This window comes from Poeciliopsis prolifica, unplaced genomic scaffold (genome assembly GCF_027474105.1).
Source record: "Poeciliopsis prolifica strain line A6 unplaced genomic scaffold, Auburn_PproV2 SCAFFOLD048, whole genome shotgun sequence".
Taxonomy (NCBI): domain Eukaryota; kingdom Metazoa; phylum Chordata; class Actinopteri; order Cyprinodontiformes; family Poeciliidae; genus Poeciliopsis; species Poeciliopsis prolifica.
Genome location: NW_026562423.1, coordinates 889690 through 917684, shown reverse-complemented (window position 1 = coordinate 917684; position 27995 = coordinate 889690). Strand labels below are relative to the sequence as shown.

Genomic DNA, 27995 nt, shown 5'->3' with positions numbered 1-27995 from the left:
ACATCAAAAATGCTAGCTAAAAAATTTAAACATTTGTTTTCACAATAAAAAGACATGCAGTCACTAATCAAATCAAAGTGTATTTCTTTATTTGCAGTAGATGTTCTTTCCATTTATAAGAGGTGGCATCACGAGATCCCAGTGCATGTTTATTTAGTGCACTTTTTTCCCCTCCCACTGGTTGCTGTTGGGACGCACAGATCCAGAAATTCTTAAAACTAGTAGCATGGCTGGATTCACTGGCAGACATTACAAACCAGCACCGTAGTATACATAACAATTTCTTGTAGGTATTTACTCACTTTTCTTTTTTTTTTGTGCATCTCATACTAATACAGCCCACATCAAAATAAAAATAAAATAAAATAAATCTATCAGACCAGGGTTATTTGATGAAACATCAGTCTCTCCATCAAACCCTGACAGAATTTTTTGGGTTGGTGTGACAGATTGCGTAACATTATAACTATAAAACAAGTCACAAATAAAAATCAGTCTTATTTGTAAAAAACAAAAAATAAAGAAAGAAAACATGAATTGACAGTACCAAACATTTTCTTTACCTTCAGGAAATGCTAACAAATGCTAAACCTATACATACAACTAGCATAGTTTGCTGAAGGTATTGCACATTTAGTAAAAAAAAACCAACAAAAAAAAAAAAACAATACAATAATTCTTTTACTTCTGGGTGAAGTATACATAATGTACAAAACTAGAAGTCTGCTTGAAACCGACAAATAGTACACTTTCAAATAAATAAATAATGGAATCTGTTATTCACACACCTTTGAAAGCTCATTCTGCAGGTGACAAAATATTACCAAGAACTGACAGAAATTCAGCGTGAGGTAGTTCATCAAAGTCGACTTAAATCAGAGGAGATTTGCTGAGAGACGAAGGAATACTACTAGAAAAACAATGGAAAAACAAAACCAAAAAAAAAAAAACAATAGCACGGATATGTATATGACTCAAATTGATGCCCCCAATGTTGGGCGAAAAAAATATTAAGAGCACTTCTGACAATATATCTTTTCCTGATCTGCTTTTTTCCCCCTCTTTGCTAATATCAGTACTGGATAAATGCCACTGTTTGCCTCCTTATTAAAATTACAAATTTTTTTTCAATGGAAGCTTATACTCTTCCACTGTAAACTACAGCAACTGTTGCACTGAGTTTTAGATTTGATGGATTTGGCTGCAGGGGCATCAAAGTTACTTCGTAATCATTCTGATATTCTTTTTAAAGCGGGTTGCACCAAATAAACTCGCTACAAAAAGCAGTGGTATGCTTAATACGTTAACCGCTCCTTCGTACGCTAGCGCTTGCTTGCTAATAAGTCAAGTTCAAATATGAGTGGCAATAAAAGGTTATTCCCCCCAACACCTGTGCGACTCAGAATATGCTTTTTTTTGGTGTTTTATTCTGTTTCAGAAAAACAAAAAAATTTAATTTGCAACTTAAGATCTTACAGCTTCTTGTTATACTAACAGCTACTCAATCTTTTGTGAAAGCCAGTGTTTGACTTTGAGCTAAATTTGTTGAAATGTAAAATAGAACTTGTTATATGTATGCATATATAGCAGTATAATTAGCTGTTAAATGTATTACATTCAAATAAATTAAAAACATTGTCTAAATAATAAAAAGAATAAGTTATCTGTCAGTGTAGAAACTAGAACAGAATTATACATCGCGCTGTTCCTAACCTTCCAGGAGTTTTGGAGAAGCTAACTTACTACTTGATGACATAATAAAATATATTGTTGACCTTAGCATCAATATATTTAGCTAATAAATGATAATCCCATTTGTTTTAATGGTTGTCACCAAAAAATAGAATTATTGCCCATGATCAGCTGTCCAAATAAGTAATTTGTCAATAAAACTAAATATGAAAAAAAAATAAGGTTTTGTGGCTAGTTGATGAGGTAACTTTGTTAAGGTATTACATAATGAAGTTACATATAAAATGCCTTTAGTTATTGACATTAACACCAATATGTATTGCTGGTAACCGCTTAACTGCATGCTTCGTTTCTAGCTAATCTTTATTGGTTGTCCTCATTTCTGTTGCTATGTTTTATTCATAAAATTTGCTGTCGAATTAGTGAATAATAAAGTTATTCTTGCTTTTATTTAATCGACCGATAAAATCACTTGGAAGCGAAAATGATTTCACCGAGTTATCGTTTGAACTCGTGATAAATAAGAAACACTTAGCGGGTTTTTTTCCCCATCTTTTACAAAACGGATAATGACTTCACAGATTAGCAAACATGATAAGGAATAATTAATTATCTGGTGTGTTTACGATGGAGCGTGTGTCAAGTTTTAATGATGCAACCCGATTTAGTAAGTTAAGCTGCACGTCTGCCAGCTCTTCTGACACAGATGTGCGAACTCGCAACAGAAACTGGAGCAGACGGTGTCGTCTGTGTTGACCCAGATGACGAGACGCCAAAACCGATTGCAGCAGCGAGCTACAGCTTACGCTACCACGGCGTGAAAATAATCATATCGTTTGGCGGCTCGTCAACAAGCCAATCTGTTGCTTCCCTTTTCCAAGTAGCCAATTTCACCGTGGGAACTCGACCGGACCGTAATAGTCGGGTTATGGAACTTAAAACGCTTAATCCAGTAATATACATCAACTTAGAACGTTAAGAAAATCTCTCTTTCAATTCAAACATCTGACAATAACAACCAAAAAGGAAATCCTAAAAACTGTTTTTAACATGTTCTGGTCGCTGTGAAACAGAGACTTCTTCTCACTTTGATGAAAGACCTCTGAAATGACAAACACTTGCTAAAGCTCCCCAGTTCCTTCAACGCTTTCCTTCAATTAGACCTGCGAGACGACGCTCTCCAGTTTCCAGGGTCCAAACTCAAAACAAGTTTAAAAAAATAGACATTTTGTGAGAACCACAACCCCACCACACTACTGTTTTGACACAGACACTACTGTTGTTACCGAGACACCAGAAAAGTTTACGCATCACAAACACACACCCTTCCGGCAAAACGCAGGAATGAAGGACGAACGACAGGCACTTTACCTTTCCAGAATCAAAACACAGTCAAAGGAGGGCGACGTTTATTGCCTTCGATAAGAATAGGTTGAGTCCGTTTGTTTGGCCGACACACACGCACAAAAAAGAAAAAAAAAAAGAAAACTCCCTTTTTCGTTTTCAATTTCACATGTAGTTGGAGTTCCTCTCCATGACACCCAACAGATGCACATCAACAAATCGGAATATCACTGAAAAGTTGATCTACTTTGACAACTCAATTCAAAAAGTTGGGACTTTTGTATTATCAAGACAGACATTTATTTTCTGCATTTATGGCTATAAGTTGCAGCTTTTAAAAACCCAAAATTTAGAAGTTAGAAAAAAAGATATTACATGGAAAAAAAGATGTGAAATACAGAAATTTTTTGGTTATGCTTAAACGAAACCGTAGGAAAGTCAGTTGATGCTTTTCCATTACAGACCTACGCAAAACTTTGTCAACATTCTGCTAATGTCGAAAAGACAGAATTTTGCAATCGCAAGGTTTCCATTACATAAGAAATGGAATATTGCAAAATAAACTAATATGCTCAAATAAATTCATGCTAGTGCTAAAACGTATCAGAAGGCAAATTTATTCAAATTTGGCGTGTTTTCATGTAGCGAATCTGACTTCGCTCTGTCAAATTGTGCGATTACATGGTCAATGGAAAGACCGCTAACATCTACTAGATGAGTTTCCATAACAAATGTCTGCAACGCTTCTTCAGTATTCTAATGTCGAAAAAGCACAATTTTGCAACTGCAAAATTGCATAAGAAAATTTAAATCACACGCAAATAAGTTGGTTTACGTGATAAGCAATTTTAAAAATGCTGAGTCGTCATCCTCCAATTACCACCCGTCTTCTTTTTTGTGGTTTGCAAAAGCGGCAACAACCAAGGTCACCTCCGTGCCACGCCGCATTAATGCAGCAATTCATGCAAAGACAGCTCTGAACAAGAATTGAGCATTTATGTGTGGATCAGAACGTCAATATTTCTGTTCAGTTTTTATTAGTTTTATGTAATATTTAAATGATCTGTGAAGCGAGTTCACCATAATCATCAAAACAAACAGAATTAAGTATTGTGTATAGTTGATCTATGCAGTAATAGTTTTATGTTTTTGAATGAGTTAACAAAATAACCTTTTCGACGACATTCAAATTAATTGAGATGCATGTTCACCTGCTTTCCCTACTTTACCGAAGCACATTCCAGTTTCGCCACCGACGTCACAAACCTCACAGCACTTCACGTTTTTAAAGAAACTCTCAAATCACAACAACAAATCCTTCCACAGAACTTTACCACCCCACCGGGTCCACGCCGCTCGCTACCAGGAACTTCAAAATTAACTGACCCCACATCTTCCCTCTTCTAGGCTAAATATGACGAAAGACTCAACCAAATCTCAGCATTTTTTTTCCAAATGGGAAGTGAAAAATATGAAAATTATAAAGCATTCATAAAAAGTGACATTTTACAATGTAGGAAGTAGTAGTGACTCATCGTGAGCAACCTGTTTTTTTCTTTTCTTTTTGCAAAGAAATCAAAATTAGTTTCAAATAAATGGATATGTCATATGCAGCCAAAAAAATATATAATAAAAATGATCAAGATTCATAATGTTTTAGACCAATTCAAATAAGGGAAGATCAAAGAAGAATCTGGGAATTAAATAAGGTTTCAAAGGCTCACCGAAAGTTTGTATTGAAGATGAAACTGACAGCTACCGTCGAATCTGTACAAACGTGATCTACGATTATATGGCGAGTTGTAAAAAGCAGTAAGAAAAAAAATATATCAACTGTCGAAAGATCTTTCAAAAAAGAAAAATAGATCATTTTAGAGACTTTACTGTGAAATAAAAACATAACCATTTTCTAAAAAAAACGAAACAAAAACAATAAATTATAGACTAAAAAAATTGATATATTAAAACAGAAACAAAAACTACGAATGATTATTTGAAAAAGGAAAACAGGATGAAGATCTGTTGTTTCAGACGTTTTTCTTAAACAGCTATCTTACTAATACGCTAAACTACTGGAGACGAGCACAGAGGGGAGGCGGGTACTGTGGGTGAGGGGAGGTGTGATAGTCATCTGCAGCAACCCACAGGGCCACCGGCCTTGGCAGCGGGGCCTGGGGGGCCTGCGGGGGCCGTCTCCAGGCTGCTGTCCGTGTCGGTCAGGGTGGGGTCGGAGGACGAGGAGGTGGAGGGACGGTGCTGCGGCTGCTGAAGGCTGCTGCTCACTGCTGCACCTGTACTATGAGGAACAGGAAAAAGGTCAGAGGTCAGTCGGTTACTGTCAGAGGGGCTGGGGAGTTGTGGGCAAGCCTGAGGCTGCAGATGGGAATTACTGCAGGTATGAAGTTTCTGTGAAAAAGAGTAAATCTGTGAAGGTGACATTTGATATTAAGAGTTAAATAGCTAAATTAGCTAAATAAACAGATTTAACTAATTGTGGCTTCACTGATTGAAGTTTACTGACTAGGTGAAACAAAATGTAATCAGAAATTTCTCATTAGATCGTCAACTAGTAATCAGTTCCACATGAGTTACTGTCAAACCAAGGAAACTGTGATGCTCAAAGCAAAGCTTTATCCCAGGTATAATTACATGAAAAGCCTTAGATAATGTGCAGTACTTTTCAGACAGGACTACTGTATGGAAATGAAAGATTATAGGTAAAGGTAAAAGGATATTTTATTTATATAGCACATTTTCAGCAACAAGGCAACACAAAGTGCTTTAAATGGAAATACAAGCAAAATAACAAACAAAAGGAAAGAGCAAAAGAGGAAAAAGCTAATAATGTTGATGCAAAGTAAATAAACTAGACACTCGTTTATTCAGGGTTGGTAGATCAGTATAAGTAAGTACCTTCTGGTCTAATTCCTTTTCTGGGTTCTAGGAGCAGACATGAAGGTTTGAATAAAAAGAAACACAATAACACTCCACCAACCTATAGACGCAGACTGTCCCCTGATGACGCCGTTCTTCGTCCTTTCCTCCCAGTCCAGGACTTCTTTATATATCAACTCTGCACAAACGGAACAACACAGGTTTCTGCATTCAGCTTCTCTGCGACAGTTCAAAATGTAACAGGGCGAGAAAGGAACCGGTCGCACAGTTTGGTGATCTAAACGTGGCGTCTTTGTGCATCACGGTTATGTAAAGACTTTGGTTACTTTGAAAATAAACTTATAAGGATTTACTGTAGAAAGAAAAAAGTGGAAACACACAACACTGAGAAAAACAAGACAAAACTGATTGGTTTTATGTTCCAAGCTGTTTGAATCTGCTTGACAAATCTACAAGACTTTTAAAGTTCTGCTTTTTTTTTTCCACACATTTTTCTACATGATACAAAATGAAATATAAAAAGTGGAAAAATGTGGAGAGTCTAGTGAGGAGTGTCCATCAATCTGTTGTCTAAGCAGAAAAACCCAGATTCAAACCTTCTTGCTGCTAGGCAACAATAACTATCCACCACACAGCCGCAAGAGGCGATTATTAAGTAAATGACAGTCATATTGGTGCAGAGTATTGACAGCGTAAACTGATATTTATTAAATGTGCCACAGTAACATTCTCCGGGTTGGTTTAGTGTAAAATTATTCAGGAAATGCAAGTTTGCCTCTCAAATTCCTGTGAAATGATCCCAAAAATAAAAGACCGTTTCAGGCTTATTTTAAACCTGCATGTGTCACTCCGATGTTTCCACATCGCCGAGTTCCACCACAACATCAGGAAATGTAGGATTTCTGGGTTAGACGGCGTGACGCGCCGTCTGTTGGCGGGGTGTGAGTGAGAAAAAGACGAGAGCTTCCGCTTTACCTTTCCACTCCTCCACTGTGTGCTCCCGCTCGTCCAGCTGCTTGTCTGTGATGGCGGGCGGCGGCTATAAAACAAAGCAGAGACAGAAACGCGCGGTCGGATGCTTTAGTCTGCCTGTTGAATGTTTCTCCTCAACAACGGGCAACGGGAAGCAGAAACATTGATTGTTAAATGACCGTGGATTTCAGAGTGACTGAACAATCATGCATCATGTGGTTACATCTAATCCTAATCCACACCTTGAATTTTTGTGGTTTGTGGGATGTTTCTATTTTATAATATTGGATTGGGTGGATGAAATGTCCAAAACTTTGGATATTGTGTTATGACCATAACATCGCTTTAAAGTGCTCAACATCTTCATCTTTGTGTGGTTTTCTTCACACACTGGAGGTCAAAGTTGCAACATTTGTGACATTTGTGAATGAAACACTTTTACCTCCTCACCTGTGGAGGCGCTATACTAAAAAACACAGCGGGAAGCAGACGCTGAGCGCAACTTCCTTCTTCACAAAATAGAAACAAAAATGGAGTTCCATCAGAATCGTTCTTTTGTCTTTGATAAAAAACAGAGTTATTTCTCTTGTTAGCGTTACATTTGTACATTTGCTTTGTGGTATTTACCCAGAATGCCCTGCACAATACTCAACCTCCAGCTTCTGGAGCGGTCTCCGGTCTCCACGGTGTTCACATATGAGCTCAAACTGTACCAGAGTTCACTTCAACTGAGCCCAGTCATAGGCTTTCAGGCAAAACAGAGAGCACCTCAAAAGCAAGGAGCTGACCAGCAAGGAGCACAGGGCATTCTGGGTAAATACAACCAAAACAAACAAGTGTCTAGAGCTAGCAGGCGAAATCGTGATCTTTTCTCAAAGATAAAAGAGAAATCCAACAACCCCTGAAATCTGACGGCACTCTTTGTTTCCATTTCTTGACGAAGGCAGTTGTGTTTTGAATCTTCTTCAGAGGTCTTTGTGTCGTTTCCTTCAGTGGTTCTTGGTGCAGCGCCCCCCACAGGTGACGAAGTGAACCAATTTTTCCAACAGGTTTGGTTCAAAAATGTGGTTGTGGAGAAATCCTACAGCCACTAAAATACAACACTCCATTTTTGGTTACATTTTGTGAATGAGGGAATTGCGTCTGAAAACGCAATAAATGTTGCAATTTTGGTTTTCTTTTTGTAAAATTTTATGCTGAATCAGATTGTTTGATTAAACAACATGGTTAAAACCAAGAAGAGGTCAAGAGGGGATGAATAAATTTCCAGAGAACTGTAAATATTTAGGGTAAAACAAAAAAACCTACAATATTATGTATTCAAAACAACTAGGTCTCAGTTTTCATTTTACGCTTTGTACACATTGTTGATCTTTTTTTCTTTTTGCCTTAATGGATTCACATGTTCATCCAACCCAGTTACTTCTCATCCACAAGTTAAAGTTTGTTTGTACGGATCAGAAACGACCCGTCTTCTCCATCCAGAGACGGCCTGAGAGTTGATATGATAACGAGGCGCCACACTACCGTGCATTTAGAGATGCACTCATCAAATGTACATGTTCAGCGTTGGTGACACAGAGGAGACGAATGAAAGCAGCCATTTGCTCCATATGCCAATCTGCCCTATTACAGCCATAAATCATCATGTGTCGGATGAGTCACTGTGTTTCTGAAGAAAGTTCTCGTGTTTGTCACTGAATTCAAAGGCTGAACTTTGCAGCACAAATGTCTACAGGGTTTCTGTAGCCTTCACAAGCGCAAATTGAAATTTAATTCACGAATTAAATTTCAGTGCATCAAGTCTTGCAACATCATGGTTTTGTTATAGGCTGAAATGTGCTGTTCCTTTAAATCGCTTTCTTTACTTGCCATCATCCCGTGTGGCTTTCTATTCTGTATTAGCCACCAACAGAGCAACACTCACATGTCTGTGGTTTGTTTGTGGCTCTTGGTAGGAGTTTTATGCTCGTCACACTGCATATGGCTTTCTATAATCATAGTAAATGTAGCGTCATATGGGTTGGCAACAAAGGCGACACAATGGCGAAGAAAATGAACACCATCCAGCTAAATGCAGATAAATTTGCACTATGAGAGACGCAAGAAAAGAAAAAAAGCAAGCTAGCTAGTTACCGTCAGCCTCGACTACCTTGAGTAACATGGACACAATGAAGTTGTCGACAAAAACAATGGATTGATTTACATAGACATCAACGGTCCTGCCACTGCAAAATTTAAGATTTATGTTTAACATATTTAAAGCCAACTTACCTTTTGATTCATCAATTTCAGACATTTTAAAGTTTTAAGTATGATTAATGTGTGCAACTACAGAAAGAGCTTCTCCAACAATACTTTTAAAGTACATATTGAGAGTTACATTCAATTATCCCACAGATTTAAATATGATGATTGCTATGACTTGCTATTGATGCATTTTCTAAATAAACACAAATAAGGTAGGTTCTGTAGCTTTGAGAGATCAGTCCATCATGACTTGTTTCTAACGTATCTGTGGTTTGAGCTGGAGTACTTACTGCCTCCACTTCAGTCGGATCGTACCACACGTTAATGTAAGGGTGCTGGAGAGCCTCGTCCACAGAGATCCGCTTGGAAGCGTCTATTACCAGCATTTTGGATAGAAGGTCCCTGGCTTGACTCGCTGAGAGGAACGAGAAAAGAAAGAAAGAAAAAAATCAGGTTAGATATCTAATCTGTTCCAGCTGAGTGGGTTTGTCGTTTGGAAGTGTGATTCATTTCCAGCTGGAACCAGATACAAAAATAGCTACGAAAAAATGAGCAAAACAAGGAAAAAGGCTTATTTTAGAAAATTATGAAGGATCACAAGAGTTTTTAAGGAGCTGGAATTAAACGGTTGCGATAAAAGTTTAAGGTTCCTCCAGGTTAGATTCCAATCTCTGCTCGATCAAGTCATTTATAGATGTAGCAGCCATTTTTAAACTAGTTACCTGACAGGTTAGAGATCTCTTACAAAAAGAAAAAATACTTTTGTAAGTTGATGTAAACGTTCACACCAGCTTTTTAACAGACTGGGAACCAAAGGAAGACCAACTGGCGCTCACCTTTCAGCTTGTTGTGTTCAGAGTCAGCAGGGAACAGGACATCGGGGAAGAGCTTCTCAAAGCTGTAGCCGGCGTAACGCGGCCGGTTCTCTACGTAGGTCCTCACCGACTGGTTGAGCTTCATGAGGAACTCCTGAGACGGCGTCCCCAGCTGCTCAATCACCTTGTTCCACTGGTCGATATCTTGGGTGGATGATATTAAGAAAACTACAGGGATGGATGTGCAAAGGTTCCAATCGTGGTCGTAGGTGAAGAGGAAAACGCATTTTTCTGAAGATGGATGTTTTCCAGTCAGCCTCACTGAGAGGACCTACTTACCAACACTGGCTTCTTTACACTGTAAGGAATTCTAATGACCGCTAACTGATTGTTTTACATGTCAGCTGAAGGTTGAGTTGATCGCCTTTGACTAACCCAGAGGCTGAAATATAAGAATTTGGTTTTCTTTGTCATGAGAAAAAAAAAAAAAAAACACCACATAAATACAGCTGGAACACACAACACACCTAAATGCTTGTTGACATCTTTGTTCCACCTTTACAATAAATACAAAGGATAGGATTGTATGTATAAAGCTGACTCAAGATAAGAAAATTAGGAACATGCTGTCTGTGACTTCATATTTCATTACAATAGCTGGCTTTTTTATGGTCAAAAAATAACACATTAAAGCTCTCAGAATGATTATTTTTCCAAATAAATATGGTTTTTCTTCAACTTGGTTTGTTTTATGAAACGCATATGGACATAACTTGAAGAATTAACAGCATATTAGCCTAAATATGTGACGAGTTTCAGCACAACTGGTAAATGACATTTATAAACTTTTTCAACCAACAAAATGAAAGACCTAAATTAATGTGATTGCATAAATGTGTGCATTCTTAAAGGGTATAAATTTAAACTAAACATTCTTTTTTATACACATCTATTGAAACTTTCATTATGTCGCGACAGTATAAGTAGATCATTTTATTATTACCTCATAGTATTTAGCGCTAGATTGGTTGTTTCCAATGCTAACAATACGCAACCAATCAGATTTAATTTATCTATTTTGTTTTTTGCAGAATAATTTGGTTTGTTTTCCACTGAATTGTCCAGGTTTTACATCACAATAAAGGTTGAAAAAGTTCTGAAATCATTAATTGTGGCCAAATTTCTTTTTTCAACGTGACAAAAACTTGGTATGAGGGCAAGGGAGGGGGAAAACTTTTCAAAATCCATTGTGATTTTGATCTAGCTAACACTTGTAAGTTCGGTTTCATCCTCTTATAAAATCTGTAACTCAAAGAATAATAAGAGGAACATGTGAGCAATTTTCATGCCAAGAACGTCATAGCAGAAAATCAGCCGATGCTGAAAGCTTTCTTTAAACCTGGACATCTTTGAGTTCATGAAATGAGTTTATTGAAAAAAGTAAAAAGGACTATTCTTGAATTTTCACATTGGAAAATTATGCTGAAACGCCTCAAAATGTCGGCATTCCGAACGCGGCATTGAAAGCTGCTGGAATTTATCGCTCATTTAATGTGGAGAAAACTTGAAGGTCTGGTTTTGTGTGCAAAGATGTCAAACAAACACAAGAGACCAAGTATTCAGATTACAGTGAGGTGGGGGTGGGGGAGGCAGTGGGTGGGGGAGGCAGTTGGATGGAGGTTTAACTTAAGGATACGATCAGTGCCTGGAAACAACACACTACCTCGGACCATTTCAGCCATGATGCATCCAACAGACCAGACATCAACTGAAAAATGAAATGACAACCACCAAATTAGCATGCAAACCAAAAAAGAAAGCAAACAGGGCAGCAATAAAAACAAAATGGCGGGCTGGGGACGGTGGAATAAATAAAAATCAGAAGTAAAACTCATGATGGACATGAGATGGCGTGAAAACGGAATGATTTCATGCGGTTCGGTGCATTCTGGTAGAGGTCAGGGTCCCACAAAGCTTCATCTGCTGAAACAGATTAAAAGCATATTTTGAAGGGGATTCTTGTTAGAGCGACACCGATTGCAGTTCTCTGACCGATCACTGATTAAAAAAAAAAAAGGTAAAAAGAAAAAGATCTTTCTTGTCTGAGAAGTCGCTGAATAAGGCAACAGTGTGGGTGACTATAGCTACATTCACACAGCAAATCTTGATGCCCAGTTAGGTTTTTTTTTTCTTAATGGCTAAAATCTGCTGCTTTTTTTTTTCTTTTTTGGAGTTGTCGTAAGTAAATGCGGTAGCAGTCACTGTTTTGCGAACGTTGAGAACTCTAAAGCGACCCCGCAGATGGCACGCAGCAGCGCACTGCTTATGGAAATAATAATGGATACATCCGACTATGGGTCACTTTCAAAGTCTATTCAGCAATATCAGCCAACAGCATTGTCACAAGCTCAACAGCATAAAGGAAGATATTAAAAATTAAGGATAACTAATCGCAATGGCCATTTGTGAAGCGTCGACTACAGCTTCTTCTCTAGATGCGTAGCTGGGACTATGATGTGATGCACTTCTGCAATCGTCTTTTATAATCCATAACTATAATCTCCAGCCAGCGTTTACATCTTCTGGTGCAGAATTGTGACTCGCGTTGTTTCAAGTCGATGATGTAAAAGTGGGATAAGACGCAACATGACCGTTCAGACTGCAGACGCTTTACAGCAATAAATGTTGGTTACGTCTCTGAATGAATACCAGATATGGAAGTGGCTCAAATCTGACGATTTTGGGGGGGGGGATGAAAAGAGTGCTGTGAAAAAGTCAGCTATGTGTGGGCAAAAAAATACAGATTTGGGCCACGTTTGTCAGCTGTGAGAACCTAGCTTGTTTCGAAACGCACACATGTAGAAGTGAGCTGGTGGGCGGAGCGGCCTGATAGTCGGTCCTCTCTCACAGCAGAGTGAAAGGGGACAGTGACCGATTTTCAGTGCAATGGTGGATAAGATCGGGTTCACATGCTGGCATCGGCCGGTCTCAAGCTACGTTAAAATTCGGAATTGCGCATCAAAACCTGCTGTGTGAACGTAGTCAAAGTCATAGCTAAAGTCTGTCAGCTAGTAAATGCAATCCGTGCATCCCTCACAGAAGCCCTTTCTTATTATTGCTGATTTATCGATGCATCCAAATTTGTGTTGCTGAATTTGACCTTTTTAAGAAGTCCAATTTAAGGGATGGTTTTGATGCTGAATAATCTTTTAAATGTGAGACGCTGACTCTTGTTTCTGTGCATCAGTGCACAGAATATCTACCCACTGTAGATATTTACAATTTAATGTCATGCAAGCATAACCAAAAAAAAGAGACGTCTGTTTACTGACAGAGCTATATATAACAACAGCAGCAGGAGGATAAATAAGGCTAATTTATGGTATTTTGACTTCTCCTCTGTTGAAAAGCAAACTATTAAAATTCTGTTTGGGGTCTTTCAAGTGACAGCCACGGCGCCGCCAGCGACCGCGTTGCTGCTCGAGCGGATAGAGTCGTCTGTGAATCCGTAGAGACGGCAGGTGGGTGGTAGCAAGTCACAGTGCCAGAGGGACAGGGTGCAAATTCAAAGAAATAGAATTTTAATAGTTGCATTTGACAGGAGAAAAACTGAACATGAAAGACTTGGTGCAAATGTTCCGTCAAGCAGCTCAAGGATACAATCCCTTCCAGGAAAAAGGATTTTGTGGCGAACCATTTCTGCCATAATGCAGCCCACAGCCCAAATATCCACTACATGAGCGCAGCATTGGAGGAGGGAGAAAAGAAGGGGAGCCACAGATGCAACAGGTCAGCAGGAAGAATGAGGGCCAGCGTTTCACTGTTCAACACCTCAAAAATACTGCGAGATGATCAAGCTGTAATCACCAAAAACTCACCTTGCGGTTATTGTTATGCTCTGCTCACTGGCTACCGTATCTGGGGACTATCAACACTTGCTTTCAGGAAGATGCCATTTTGATTAGGAGGGGAAAATGGAAACCTGTCATTCCTGCCAGACTGTTACACTTGCCTCACAGATAAACACTGTAAACTCATTCTGGCTCTGATTTTAGTAGAGTAGTTTCTGTCTGGCAAAAAAAGGTAAGTATTCATGTCACTTCAACTTTTTGTATCCAGGCCAGTTTTTCCAATTTCTATTTATTTAAGATTTTTGACAAGCATGAATCCTTTTCCTTCACTTTGTGTTGGTCTAACAAACAAACTAGAAGGTTGTGTTTGTGATCTCTGCCGAGTCATGCACAGGAGCCTGTTTTTCATACTGGCAGCTTTTAGCCAGGCCTTATTAAGCTCAAAATCAGAAACTTTTCAATAATACATCAAATGCATGCTGAAGCACTGCTGCCACCACCAGAGTCTTCACACAGGAAATTCAACCCACAAAGCAAGGATGCCCCACATGCCAACTTCCCCTCTGAGTGTAACCTTTACCGAATCAGTGTGTGTGTGTGTGTGTGTTTGGGAAGTGCTGCTGAAACACCTCAGCAGGAGGCAAGTGGGGTGGGGTGTTGAGACGTGCAGCGGCCCAGACGGCAGTCCCTGACTGGCCATTCCCCGCCTTCTCCATAACTCACCGTTGGCCTGGTAACCCATGCCCAGGATGACCTCAGGGGCGCGGTAGTAACGGGTCACTACGTAGGGCGTCATGAGGAGGCCGGTGGCAGCGGTCCTGGCCAGGCCAAAGTCCAGGATCTTCAGTGTGCAGTCAGACTTTACTACAATGTTGCTGGGCTTCAGATCCTGCACCGAAAACACGAAACATAACAGACCATTAAAAAGTGATGGAGCTGATGGACTTTGGTTCATTACAGGAAATCAAATGTTCTTTATCGGTTTGAGCCACTTGACAGTTCCTACAGATTTTTTACAGAAATTAATACATTTTCAGACTGAAAATGACAGAAAATTAACATTTTGAAATTATTAATCAAAAAGTTTCATAATGATGGATGGTGACATATAGTAACAGCTACTGACGGACAGCTACTGTCAGCAGGACCCACCCTGTGTATGATGCCTGCAGCATGGAGGTGTTTAATCCCACACAGCATCTGGTAGAGCAGGTAGGACAGCCTCTCGTGGTCCAGCTCCATCTGAATCACTTGACACAGGTTGGCGTCCATCAGCTCCATCACCAGATACCTGCAGAGAAACAACCCGTTACCACAAATCCTCAAAAAGGAGGCGCTGCAGCACAGCCTTCCCATGTGGGCCTGAATCAGGCTGAACTACATGAACTAGTCCTGCGTTGACGCTACTCTGCAGCCCATGCAGCAGCTGGAACTGCCATCGTCTCCAAAAATGGAGAACAAATGCCACGTTTTCACAAATTTCAACAACATGCAGTCACGGCTCCTGTGATGCACGCGTGTGCTCATGTAAACAAACAACAGGCCAAATGGAGCGTCCATCCTCTATCGCTGGCTGAGTCTGGAAGCCCTCTGGCAGGGATTTGTCCACTTTCCTTTTTAGCTCCAATGAGGCAGACAGAGCCGCATAGAAACACACAGCCATATCTATCTGTTACACACACACACACTTTCTTTGTGTTGCATTAATCAGGGGAGCGCTCATCATACTTCATAAAACAATAATCATTTGCAATTTATGTCATCTGATGTGACCGACTGAAATTTAATACAGATATACTCCAATTTTTGGAAATTTAAAAACTTACTACAGGCACATTTCTGTTGAGACAAACCCAGTTTAAAATGCTTTAAACTTCAAAGCAGGAAAATTATTTTTATTCTACAACTATTCTAATACCAATTCCTTCAATTACTATGACGATCACATTCTAATATAACATAGATAAAAAACTCCAGACTGAAAGGAAATGTGATCGCAACCAGTTCCCATAAAACAAAGACTTCCACTTTGAGCTACAGAGCAGAACTGCTGTCCTGAAATCTGTTTCATATGAATTATGTCAGGATATTTTTACAGCGATCATAAACCAAACATCCACAACTACCAGAGAATCAGTAAAAATTGACATCATTTTCAGGTTTGCATGCGCTCTGAACTGGACTGGTTCTGTCCGTTATCTTTATCAAAACTGTGTTAATGCTACACGTTGCCTTGAAATCTGGATGGAGATTAAACAATGTAGGGCTAAAATGAGTAATTATGTCAATTGTATCAATTGTGATTAATTGGTTATTGAACTAGCCATCCAGTCAATAGCAGTAATTGATTAATGATAAAATTAGGCCATTTGCTCAATAAACTGACTCGGAGCAGTAATTTAGCTAAAACTGTACAAAAATACATAAACATTTTGCATTTCAGATGAAAAAATATATAACACCTGTGTTAATATGTTTCACCCAAAACGCCTCACATAGCACAAATCTACCATGACCTGATTCAAATCTACTACAGAAATGCTTTGTTATTCCATTATGGGCAATAAAATTATTTTTCTTATTAAAAAAAAAGGAAGTGAATTGTCTCGTTTGCATCTATCGATATCTTTCTAACAACATTTCAGATGAAAAATCTGCAGGATGTGCCAAAATGTTTTTTCCGGTTTATCAATTAATCTTCTGAACAATCAAACAAATAATCGATAGCTAAAATAACAGCAAGTTGCCCCGAGTCCAACTAATAACTTCAACCTCACGGCCAGAGACACGTCAACACTCACACATCTTGGAACTCCTCCAGTGTCTTCTGAGGCGTGAATACGTTTAACAGGCCGATGATCTGGGGAAATTAAAAAAGAGGAAAAAAAGGGCTTCAAAATGCAGGACTTGTAATAATCTCTACAGACCCCACACATTCTGGACACAAGCCTTTTGAATTTTGACCTTCAGAGTGCTATTTGTTAAAAGCAGCCATCAGGGAGACAACAGTGAAAACTGTGAAACTGGACTGGCTTAAATGCATTACCAACATTTACATGAGAAATATGGCTCTTCATAAACATACATGTTCTGTTCCTTTTATTTCATATAAAGCTGGAAACCAAAGCCAGCTTCCTTTTTTTTTTAACAATATCTTATAAACGGCAGAAGGGGAAACCAGTGGTTGTGGATTGATGTATAATGGGAATACTGGTGAGCCGGCAGCTTCCTCGTTTACTCTCCGTCTCTCTCAATATGGAAGCATATCAGTAGATGTTTTTTGTAATGAAAAGAGATACAGCCCAATTAGAGGGATGGACAGTGACGGCTAACATTTTCCAGAGATTCCCTCAGCTTCCAGAGTTTGTCACTCTGGACGCTGTGCTGGCTCAACTCTAGGTCCGTTTGTTTAAAGTCGCCTTTAATTGTGTGATGGCTAAAACCAAACACAGGGGAAGAGTAGAGCGGTAGAAGCGGAGCTCTTACGTTCTTGTGGTTGACACATTTCATGAGCACCAGTTCCCTGTAGGCCCGCTTGGCGTGGGTTTGGTTCTGGAAGGGCCGGCTCAGCTTCTTGATGGCAACGTTCCTCTCCAAGTTGTGGTCATACGCTGAACTGATGAGACAGAAATAAAAAGGGAACAAGACGCAGTTAGCGATGATGAACCTGGAAAAAAATTGTATCTACAGTTACAGCTAACATTTGTTAAAAACACTGAACTGTCGTCAAACGGCAGGTTTTTTTTTTGGTCCCGGTCAGAAACCCAGACTGACCAGACAATTCCCTGTGCTCCGGATCCAATGGGTCTGAGGTTCTGGTAGCGCTTCAGGACTGTAAAAGTAGAATCGCCCACGTCTATGCTGTAGTACTCCTTTTCGCGCTTGTTCCGGTTCATGATGAAACCTTGGTAGAACTCTGGAGGCTGGGCATCCAAGAAGGGCAGGCCTCTCGAGATCTGCAGTAGACACAGAGCATGCGCTTAGGATCAATGAGAAAACTTTGCTGGAGGTGAACATTTTTTCTTAAATATTTTTAAAAAATAATTCACTTATAACCGTTTTCTTAATGTTGAAATGTTAAAATTATACTTTAAAAAACCGTGTCAGTGTTTATACCGGTCGTATCATCTTGTTTTCTTGTGAAATCCGCCGCACCTTAAAGTTCAGTGCTTAATAATTTTTGTATTCAATATTATTAATATTGCTAAAGTATTGCATTGAACATAGATGATTCTCTACCACAACAGAAAATATTAGTTACAAAAAGAAACTTTAATTTGCATCCATCTACTGACTGGTTTTAAGTGGTGGATACAGAGTTTGCTTCTGTATCCACCACAAAGCCAGATTCACGTGACTGTCAGTAAACACACCGTGAAACATCGAAATACGTCAGAGATTGTACAGATCCACTTATTGTGGATTTCTTGGTTGATTGTTGAGCTTTTTTCATGGTTGCTGTTATTAACTCTGCCTGTGAAATTCCACTCAGAGTTTTCTAAAGTATTCAGGCTTTGTTGGCTGAGAGCAGAAGGAAAACTGGAGAAACCACAAACTCTACACAGAACCAGTTCAACCACCCAGGTCCCGGCACCGGTTCAGCAGAATGACAGGCAAGCAGGTCTGACAATACCGCAAACACCGGGTTTCTGTAAGTTGAACTTAACCCAATTCAAGATTTATTTATTTTTTCCCAAAGATTCTTAGGATTTAAACAAAATCAAGTTTTCAAATAACTTGTCAAAGTTACATAGAAACGTTACATGAAATCAAAGTTACGTTTTCACATGGAAAAAACGTAACTAGCCCGTTTTGTGCATCATCAGCATGTTTGGCCCGTATATAATAAGCAACATAAGGATTAATGATCGCAATGGATGTAACAAGGATGGACAACAAACATTTTGATCGATTGTTTTTTATTTTTCTACTGATTTATAACTTATGAAAAACTCAAGGTATCAATATTTGTCTCTCATACCTTCCTCCAGATTTTTTTTATTCCATCTGTTATTTTTAACGACTCAATTCACAAACATTTTATTGATCAAATATTAATTGTTAGTACGTCTCCACAAATACACGCAGCTTTAGCATCTGTGTCTATAGAAATGTGACTTGAAACTAAAGTCAGGTCTTGTTCCTGCCGCAATAGCTGCATTTGCATTGACCATATACTTGCGCAAATGAGAAGTTCTATAATAGATTTGCTTAAAGAAAGCGCCCCAATTCTGGGAAAAATTTTGTTTTTTTTTTTATTTTCTGAAAAACTTTTGATGTTTTGTGAAATTTATCCAGTTCACAAAACTGTAATGGATACATTTTTGTTCACATCACACGATCAACAGTCCGACGTTACTACTGGCAGAAAATATGAAGAAGACACAGGAAGTGGCAGATGGTTGATGGTGTTGCATGGTTTTTAATGAATTATCACACAAACAAACTTATTCATATGTGACTTTAACTGCATTTCAGATGTAATGGAAAAACGGCCATTGCAAAAAAAAATAATTCTTTTTCTGACATTAGTGCAATATTGACAATATTTATGCACATTTCTAATGAAAATGGAGCAACTGTTTTCAACGCTAGGCTCATATGAGCAGTACTCTGTTTTGATATGACTTATTGATTTAAAAAATTTTGAAAAAAAAACCTACGCGTTATCAGCTCTAGCTTTTAGAGAGAAATCAATACATGTTGACAGTTTAATATGTCGGTATCGGTCCGATAAGTAAAACTGGAGATGTAAAAACTGACGTTTATTTACATCTCATTCCCTCCAGGTCATTTTTTATGGTGTCTATTGTCTAGGCTAGGGAAGTAGTCTACATAGGTGAATAACGGTTATTGGGTGTACCAATGCTATCAATATCATACTTTGCCCTCAGCCCAAATTTTTAATTGGTGCATCCGTACAGGTCAAATTGGACCAAATCAGCAGGACAGAACATCCCATCAGAACTCGAGACACAACGGAAAATAAATCGGTGCAACTGCAGTTATATTGAAATGGATTTCTTGTTGCGGATGAAACCAACTCTTTAAAGAGAATTGTTGTCATAAATGATCTATCTTAAATGTGCGAATGCAAGACTCCTACGAGGCTCAATGAAAGCCTACACTCACCAGCAAAAATTCTGATTCAGATGGCAGAAAATTAACCTGGCCATGCATACAATCCAAAATGGCATCAATTCCAGAGATTACTGCGGCTCTGAAATGCATCAGATGAGCTGTACATGTAGTCTACGTGAAATCTAAACGTTGGGGTTACGGAGCAGTGACCCAGGCAGAGGGAGACAGGAAGCAGGGTTTTAATGCTGGGTATGAGGATGACAAACCATTAGTGGGATTTGGAGCACTGAACTGAGAAGATATAGGCTTTGCAGAGACTTGTCTGAAAACTGCCATCTTACCTCAACCCATTCACTTTTTCCGTCAGTTAACCAACAAGTCTTTTCCTCTTCTCCCGCACCTCTATTCATAGGTAACCCCGGTTCTTTAGTTGGTCCGGTTTATCTGAACCTGAGCCAGACCTGGGAGCAGGATGCGAGCGACACTAAAGTAACAATCTGATAAAAAGTCAGTCAATTGACGTTGAAAAGACTGGTTACATTGGAACATGTGCTCTGGAAACGATAGGTAAAGAAAATAACCAATTCTACAGAGAATCTCAATTCCTAATCCTGGAAATTCTGAATCAGCGTTTGCCCCAGTGCACTATAAGCCTGGCGGGCTACCAGGCTTCACTTGCTCCCCACCAGGCGAAGTGTTAATTTATTTTAAATGGGTTTTTTTATACATCAGTAGCAGTGACATGGATGATGGATGAGATCAAAGATGAATTAAGCCATGTTTATCGTTAATGCATTGTACGTTCCTGCAGAAGCCCATCAGTCACATTCTATTATTTACAAATTATGATGCCTCCAGGTACCTCCAGGTTTTTGTAACTAGTGCCTCTACCAGCAGGCTGAAAATGTTGAAAAGGGGATTTTAAAGTGTTTAAATTGCTTGTCTTTGCAGCTCCTAATTGCTAGTCTAACGCATGTGTCACATTATGCGCTCATTCATCCGCCCTAGAAGTTTGTATGCATTTTGATGAATTCTTTATTTTTTCAAATAAAAAAAAAGGCATGCACCTAAACTAACATAATACTGATAATTTAAATTAGACTTTTATTAATACACCTATTTTTTGTTTAATTATAGACTATGAACTGTGGATCCTCCAATTAGCGACTATCCACTGCTGTGTGTTGATCACTGGTATAAAACCCCTGTGAAGCCCAGTGAATTTACGTGGCGTGACACATGAAGAGCAAGGGTTCTGAACAGCTTCTGCCTGCGCCTTTCCTCCGAGAGATGCGCGATGCTTTCTGCTTGGCTTCATCTGCGTTGTATTCCCCCTTCCCTCCTGCCACATTCACCTCATCTCAGATCAGAAATGCATCTAAGCAAAACCGTCCTGGGGCACACAGAGACGGAGGATGTGTTCACATCACTAAAGAGCCGGAGCACAGTCATCCTCCCTTACAGAATGAGGCCAACAGGGGGCTGTTTAGTTTAAAACAAACAAAAAAAAAAGACATACACAAGAGTAAACAGCGATAAGAAATCAACAGCTGTAAAAACAGTCCTTGTCCATTCTTATCAGGGACACCTTCCACACATTTTCTCGGTATCAGAGCTACAAGAGGACTGATATCCTGTTGCTTTTGATCTCTTAAGGGAAAAAAAATACAACTGGTTTATTAGTGATTGCCGAGTCCAGTGACGACACTTCACAGGGGATTTTTTTGGATCTGCAATGTGTTAGCAATGTTTGTAGAGCACATGTATTGGGATGAAGGGTGTGGAAATCACAGTGTTTCAGTGCATCAGGACGGGGTCCTGATGCAGATGTAATTCGAAATGAAGTTAGCTCTGTAGTGCTTTAGCATCAGCTTCTGCGTAATACCTTTGGTGTAGTTCTCTAGATTTAGTGCAACCAACTTTTTAGCTACTACTGAAATTAGAAAAAGACATTCTGACTAAATACATCCATATGACGATTTAATTAATTAAGGAAACACAAATCTATCCATACCAACTTGATCTAGGTGAAAAAGTGACTCGCCCTTTTCCCAAATAACTGCCTGTTACCAACCTGCCCTCTGAGCTGCTGTCACAGGGGTTTGGTTTAAATTATGCATTACGTTGTTTCCACCCTTATGATCTCAGCCAGATATGTTACATATTGGTTTATAAAATCGACATTAGCTCTGGGAATAAATAAAAGTGAAAGTCCATCCTGCTGGATGGATAGATTTCTGCTGAACAGTTTGAATTAGAGGTCAACTGATATGTCAGCCGGCTGATATTATATTGATTATATAATGTGACATAAGGTAATATTTTCCTATAATTTCTGATAGTATTTTTGTAACATCAGTATTCCATTTTCATTTCTTCCCCAATCATATAGTTTTTATCAGTTGCAATTATTTTTCATATTCAGAAGGCATTATATGCAATAATTTCATTTATTGGAACATTTCATTTAATTATTTTCTCTACATTCTTGTTTTTATTTACTGCTACTCTTAAATCAAACATTGACTCATTTTCAATATTTAATTTTTTACATTTCATCCACTCCTGTTTTAAATTGCCATTTGTTATTGTTGTGTCGTTTTTATGGTGCAAATCAAACTGGGGCTGCGGGCGGGAAACAAGTTGGGTTCACCCAGCCACCCGTCCCAAAAAAAAAAAAAAAAAACATCATGTACCACCAAATATGGCAGCCGAGCAATCTTTAGCGATTGATTACATATGTTGAAAATGCAAAGTCGACGGTAACTTGGTGCAATGTACAGAGATGCCACAAGAATACTTTTGCATCTTGTGAGTTGCAGAAAGAATAATCAGAAGTCAATTCCAATCAGTGCGTCTGTCCCCAATCTGAGAAAATCAATGAAAACACACATTGCATCTGAGCGTTTAGCAATGGCTACTGTGTGGCCATTTAAGGGACTGTTAATTATTCTGACACATCTGCCAACTTTAACCTTTGAGATGTTTCTGCCACAGCATGTTAGTTTCTCCACATAATATACAGTAACTTAACACCCCTTCATTTCACATTTAGCTCTTTTTTTTTTTTAACAAGCAGCAAAAACTGTCAGCTTAATTTGTCGCAGAAGCTGAATCACTTCTGACACGAAAATGCCAAAGCAAATAGAGCCGGCAGTAAGAGTGTATATATTTACTCCCCGCAGAAAGCATGCATTTGTGAACTGATTATTTTGCCCATGATCAAGTTCTCCCTGAACATCCAGATCCAGTTTGTGTTGACTATAACAGTGTTTAAGTTATCAGGTGTACTCTTCCTGTTTGCATAAAGACAATAATATGCACCTGAGAGGTTTGATGTATCCAAACGCAACCCAGAGGGAGGGGTCAGAGGTCTGCACCAAAAACATATAGCGCCTAAATGTTACTGTCAGTATCAAAAGCAATAGTTAACTCACACCTTGACCCAACAGTCCGACCACATTAAAGATGAAAAACCACGGCAGCATAAGTCTGGTCCAACACCAAAGACAAGTTCTAGATCAGTCAAACATTTCATAAGGCCTGAGCTTTTCTAACATCACATGTTGAAGTTAGAAGTATTTTTTTAGCTGCGGATTCCTTCTTTGTATTTTAAGCAATAAAAGCTTACTTTCATATTTAAAAAAGGGAAAAAGACATTTAAATACTTGTTTATTTGCATCGTTTTTCTAATATTGTATTAAAAGGTTGAAGAGGATAAATTAAAAATCTGCAGACTTTTTCAACTTTCCTTCTTTGTCAGAATAATCGATGGAATAAACGATGACTGAAATAACTATCAGTTAAATCCCGAGACCTAATGTTGACCAATTTTTCATACTGAAAAAAGAAATAAAAGTAAAAGTATTTATTTGTAGTTAAGCCTGATATCATACCCAGCTGTTTGATTGAGGATGAACTTTGTTTTACCACCTTATGTCTTATTTGCACAGAAACACGAGATGGAAGCTTCAGACTTGTTTGCACAGCCATGGCAGAACAGGAGGCGCCGACACCGGACAGAGACAGACCCGACCATGAATCCACGCGACTGTTGACCGAACTGACACGCGCAATGTGTCTTCAACGGTATTTGGATCTTTGCAACCAGATCAGACAAGGACAAATGGCACATTCAACCACCGACTCGGCACACATCTTTACGTACAGATGCGTGCATGCCGAGACTCTGGCCGCCTTTTACTTTTTGGTGCAGGAGTCAGGTTTCTTGGTGCATTCCCCTGCAGCAGTGTGCAGTGCATGGAGCCAAAAACATCACTACACAGGCATCTCGGATCAATAGTGGAACAAGATGCATTTGCTGGAAACACAGACAACACGCAAGCTGAAACCTACCTCAGCTTGCTTCAGCTATGATCAGTGACACTGAAGATGGGCGTGTCCGACAGAATGTTGTTCGCTGATGACGACTAGCATTGGCGTTAGCGGTCAAGTCATCAACATAACATGTTAAATGTGTACGTGATATATAAAAGACAAAGGGACACAGTGCTTTGCTACTAATCGTCAACTCTATGACGACTACAGAACGAAGTCAGGAAAAAGTTTTAATAAAAAAATAAAAAATGGGAGAAGGAAGTAGGTAAGTTTTGCTAGCTTGACTTTGACAACTTTAACTTGCATCTGTGCTGCAGAATTCTGTACGTTTCCATTCAGTAAAAAAAACAAAAAACAAAAACACACACACACACACACCAACTCTCTAGCAGATTATGAGTATATCAGGACTTTAAATTAGATAATCAAGCACCACTGTGTTAGATCAGCAAACAGCAGCAGTAGCTAATCTACCACAGAGATTACTTTTTTATGATTGCAAAATAAACATCAAACCTAAAAACATAACACTGTAACACTCATAATGTTCTGTTCTTTATGTGGAGAAATGTTTGAGAGTTCTTTGTTGTTGAATGTTGAACCACGTAGTGCTGCTGTTGTCAGTTGCTATGGCCACAAGTGCGTGTGTAGCATATCCGACACCAAGAGTGAGGAAAAAGGGCTTTTGAGTTCTTCTTCAATTGCTTTCCTATGTTATTTTCTCTTTGCTGTGGAGCACAGCATTAAATTGATAATACCTATGGGTGTCATTTAGTTAAAGTTGATGAAGGTAAAGGACGGCCCCAAATGGGTCCCCTCCTTAAGCGAAGGCTAACTCCTTCAACCTTGAAATAGCATCGATGCTATTGATATAATAGCACTAATCTGATATAGTTGACTAATCTAAATAACAGATTAAAAACAAAATATTTTTGTTGTGGAGCTCAAATATCTACTAATTCAATATTTTAGCAGCAAAAATATAAAAAAAAATTTCATTAAAATGTGAGTAATTTTGCTTGATTATAACTCAATTGAAAATTTCTCACCAATAGCATATGGATAAAAGCAATTGACAGTACAACTGACACAGTCTATCGCGTTTTTACCTTGTAGTGAGTACCTGCTTGCAAATGCCACCCTGGGCAACTGCCCATATCAACAACCGTGTATAACAGTCAACACAGCCAGTAAACTACTATTAATCAATTTGGCAGATATGCAAAAATATACATTTCATATTTATGCAATCAGCCATTCTGATAAATATGTTAGTATATTCAACATTCATTCAGTTTCATGCTAGCCCTTAACAGAAGCATTTATTCATAAAATAATCGAAACAGGAATTGGGTCGACAAATCAAAACTGTGTTTAGGGAAGCACAAACTCACGAACCGGTGTCGCATTGACGTATTACAAAACAACATAGCTTTGAGTCAAAAAACAACAACAACAATAAAAAGGCTAACTCTTGACTGTACGCTCCCATTTACGCTAGGTTACACAAACCTGCCCTCACGGTATTACCTACGACAAACGGTGGCGTCCTTTAAAGGTAGCAACTGAGCTAAGTCGCATTCAAAGTTGAGGCAGTCAACTTGATGCTAGCTGCTGGAAGCAGGGTGTATTCAAAGGCAACAACTGGTGCTTAGTGTTTACATGGGGGCTGGTGTTCTGGGTTTACACGAGCACTGAGTGGAGGTCACAGTTACTGCGATAGCTTTGACGAGTAAAAACAGGAGCCGGGGTCTCTTTACGGTCCGAGCTCGGGCTAAAGTGCCGTCATAAATATGTAACCGTGGAGCCTCTCAGCAGTCACTCAGTCTGGCTGCCTTCTCCGCCTTTAGGCCAAACCTGTCCTGCCTGCTGCGCTGCTCTTCCAAAACGCTGTACTAATGTAGAGCAGCTCCATGCGGCCCATCCCTCTCCCCCACGGCTGACAAGAACACGGAGAAAACGGGAAGGAAAAAAAAAAAACCCTAAACGCAGAGCTCACCCCTCTCCGGTCAATTCCAGCAGTGTCGACCTGCAGCCGCCTGCTGCCTCCCTCAGACGCGAGCTGGACGGGAGGTTTTCTTTCTTTTTTTCCCCCCTTTCTTTTTAGGCAGGAAATCCTGGTGGTCTTTAATCCACGTTTTACCCCCCAACCGTCGCGCTCCCGTTAGTTCTCAGTTCAGCAGGCCGGGGTCGCCGCAGTCAACATGTGCAGCTCCGACGTAGCCTAATCTCGGTGCTTCCGCGACACAGCCACTTTCTGCCATTTCATACCGACGACGTCGAAACCTTCCGATGTTTCCTCGGCTGCACAATGAGAGCCGGGGGACGTTCAAGAGCGGCCCGGGAGAAGCTGTTGTGCAACGTTTCAAAATGACGTCGCGCGCGACGTGTTATTTACGCTCTCTTGTGTAGGAAGCTCATTTATTTAGCCAATAGAAATGATCGTATTCGAAACGTATTAGCAAAAATACAGGAAGTCGTGATCGAGAAGATGAATTTTTACTATTACATTTAGGAACTCATTCACTGGGGTGATATTTCTGTTTGATGATTGGGGTTTGCACTTCTCAGAAAATGATGAAAGAGCAAAAAGAAACCGGGTTTTTAATTCATTATCAATATGTATGGCACTCCAATTAGTGACGCCTTCAAGAAGATGGGTCAGCCACAAAACGGGATTTTTAAAGACGCTGTTCACAAAGCTCTGCTTCCAATCACAACAATGGAAAGTTGAGTGGAAGGTGAAAATGTGGTTTAAAAAAAAAGGCACATGTAACCAGATAATGTCAGCCTTGAGATAACCCCATTCCACAATTACACGGAGACTTACAAAGTGTGCCCTGCAGGTGGCGTGCTACTGCTTGTGGGATCCATGAAAAGTGTCTGCAAAACTTTGCCAACAGTAAATGTTGGTATTTAGGTTTAGGGTCAGATGGTTCGTCTCTTTGCCAACAATGACATCAAGCATTCGCTTCATGCCATTTCATTGTTCAGCTACAAGTACGGTTGACGTAAAATAGATTTTTTTAGTACATTTACGAGATAAAAGGTCAATAATTTTTACATCACCCAAAAATCATCAATTCAAGTCTGCGTCGCATGTCAAAATTGGCTTTGGAATAGCTAAAGAGATAAAGTTCCAACAGGTTAGCCAGCAGCAACTAGCAAACACCTAGTGAAACTGCACGTCTCCTGAGGTCAGTATGCCAGACATTTCTGGGTGCAATGCTGGTAGAAATGTTGTTAAAGGGTCAGTCAAGGAGCCATGCCATGATGACGTCCTAAAGATGGAGTTTCAGAAAGAGCAGGAGATTTTAAAGAGACAGCGGCCCTATTTCAAGGCATTCAATTACAGAATAAAATGTCCTTTAAGGCATATTTGATATACAAAGCATTTTTTGACAAGTGAAGTTAACAGTTACTTGATTGTGCTTATAAAAAGCTATGTGTCTGGAAAACACATAATACAGCCCCTTTAGCACCTTTTTTTATCACTGATTCTGGTAGAAAACAATAAACCTCAGTGATTTATTTGAATGGGCAGAAATGGCAAACATTCATGTCTGTGTTTATAGAGTCCGTCAGAAAGCAGGGCAATTAACTTATCAGTTGTAGTTAAAACACCAGATTAACACAGTCCTCCCTACAGTGGATTGGCCCTTTGCTGCCCCATCTGTCTTCGGCTTGCCCTGCAAATCCAATTAAGTTCTTACAGTAAGTTCCCCTTCGGCTAAAGATAGTCGAAAACTCCAGAAAA

The 27995-nt window shown here is 39.3% G+C and overlaps 1 protein-coding gene across 3 annotated transcripts; it reads right to left on the bottom strand.

Annotated features, from left to right (window-relative positions):
- Positions 1 to 67: 67 nt before the first annotated feature.
- On the bottom strand, positions 68 to 26599 carry LOC129377482 (mitogen-activated protein kinase 8). Of its 3 annotated transcripts, none has more exons than XM_055057449.1 (12): positions 26238 to 26599; positions 17594 to 17775; positions 17306 to 17435; positions 16621 to 16679; positions 14972 to 15110; positions 14543 to 14708; positions 13629 to 13700; positions 9990 to 10172; positions 9444 to 9568; positions 6907 to 6970; positions 6032 to 6109; positions 68 to 5327 (listed from the first exon to the last, which is right to left on the bottom strand). In XM_055057449.1, exons 2-12 carry the CDS (start codon positions 17713 to 17715, stop codon positions 5164 to 5166), a joined length of 1302 nt encoding a protein of 433 aa, XP_054913424.1. In that variant the 5' UTR covers positions 17716 to 17775; positions 26238 to 26599; the 3' UTR covers positions 68 to 5163. The 3 variants fall into 3 exon arrangements, with proteins under 3 accessions (XP_054913424.1, XP_054913423.1, XP_054913425.1); XM_055057448.1 differs by lacking the exon at positions 13629 to 13700 and adding an exon at positions 11665 to 11736; XM_055057450.1 differs by lacking the exon at positions 13629 to 13700 and adding an exon at positions 11665 to 11736 and having other exon boundaries at positions 5226 to 5332.
- Positions 26600 to 27995: the final 1396 nt, after the last annotated feature.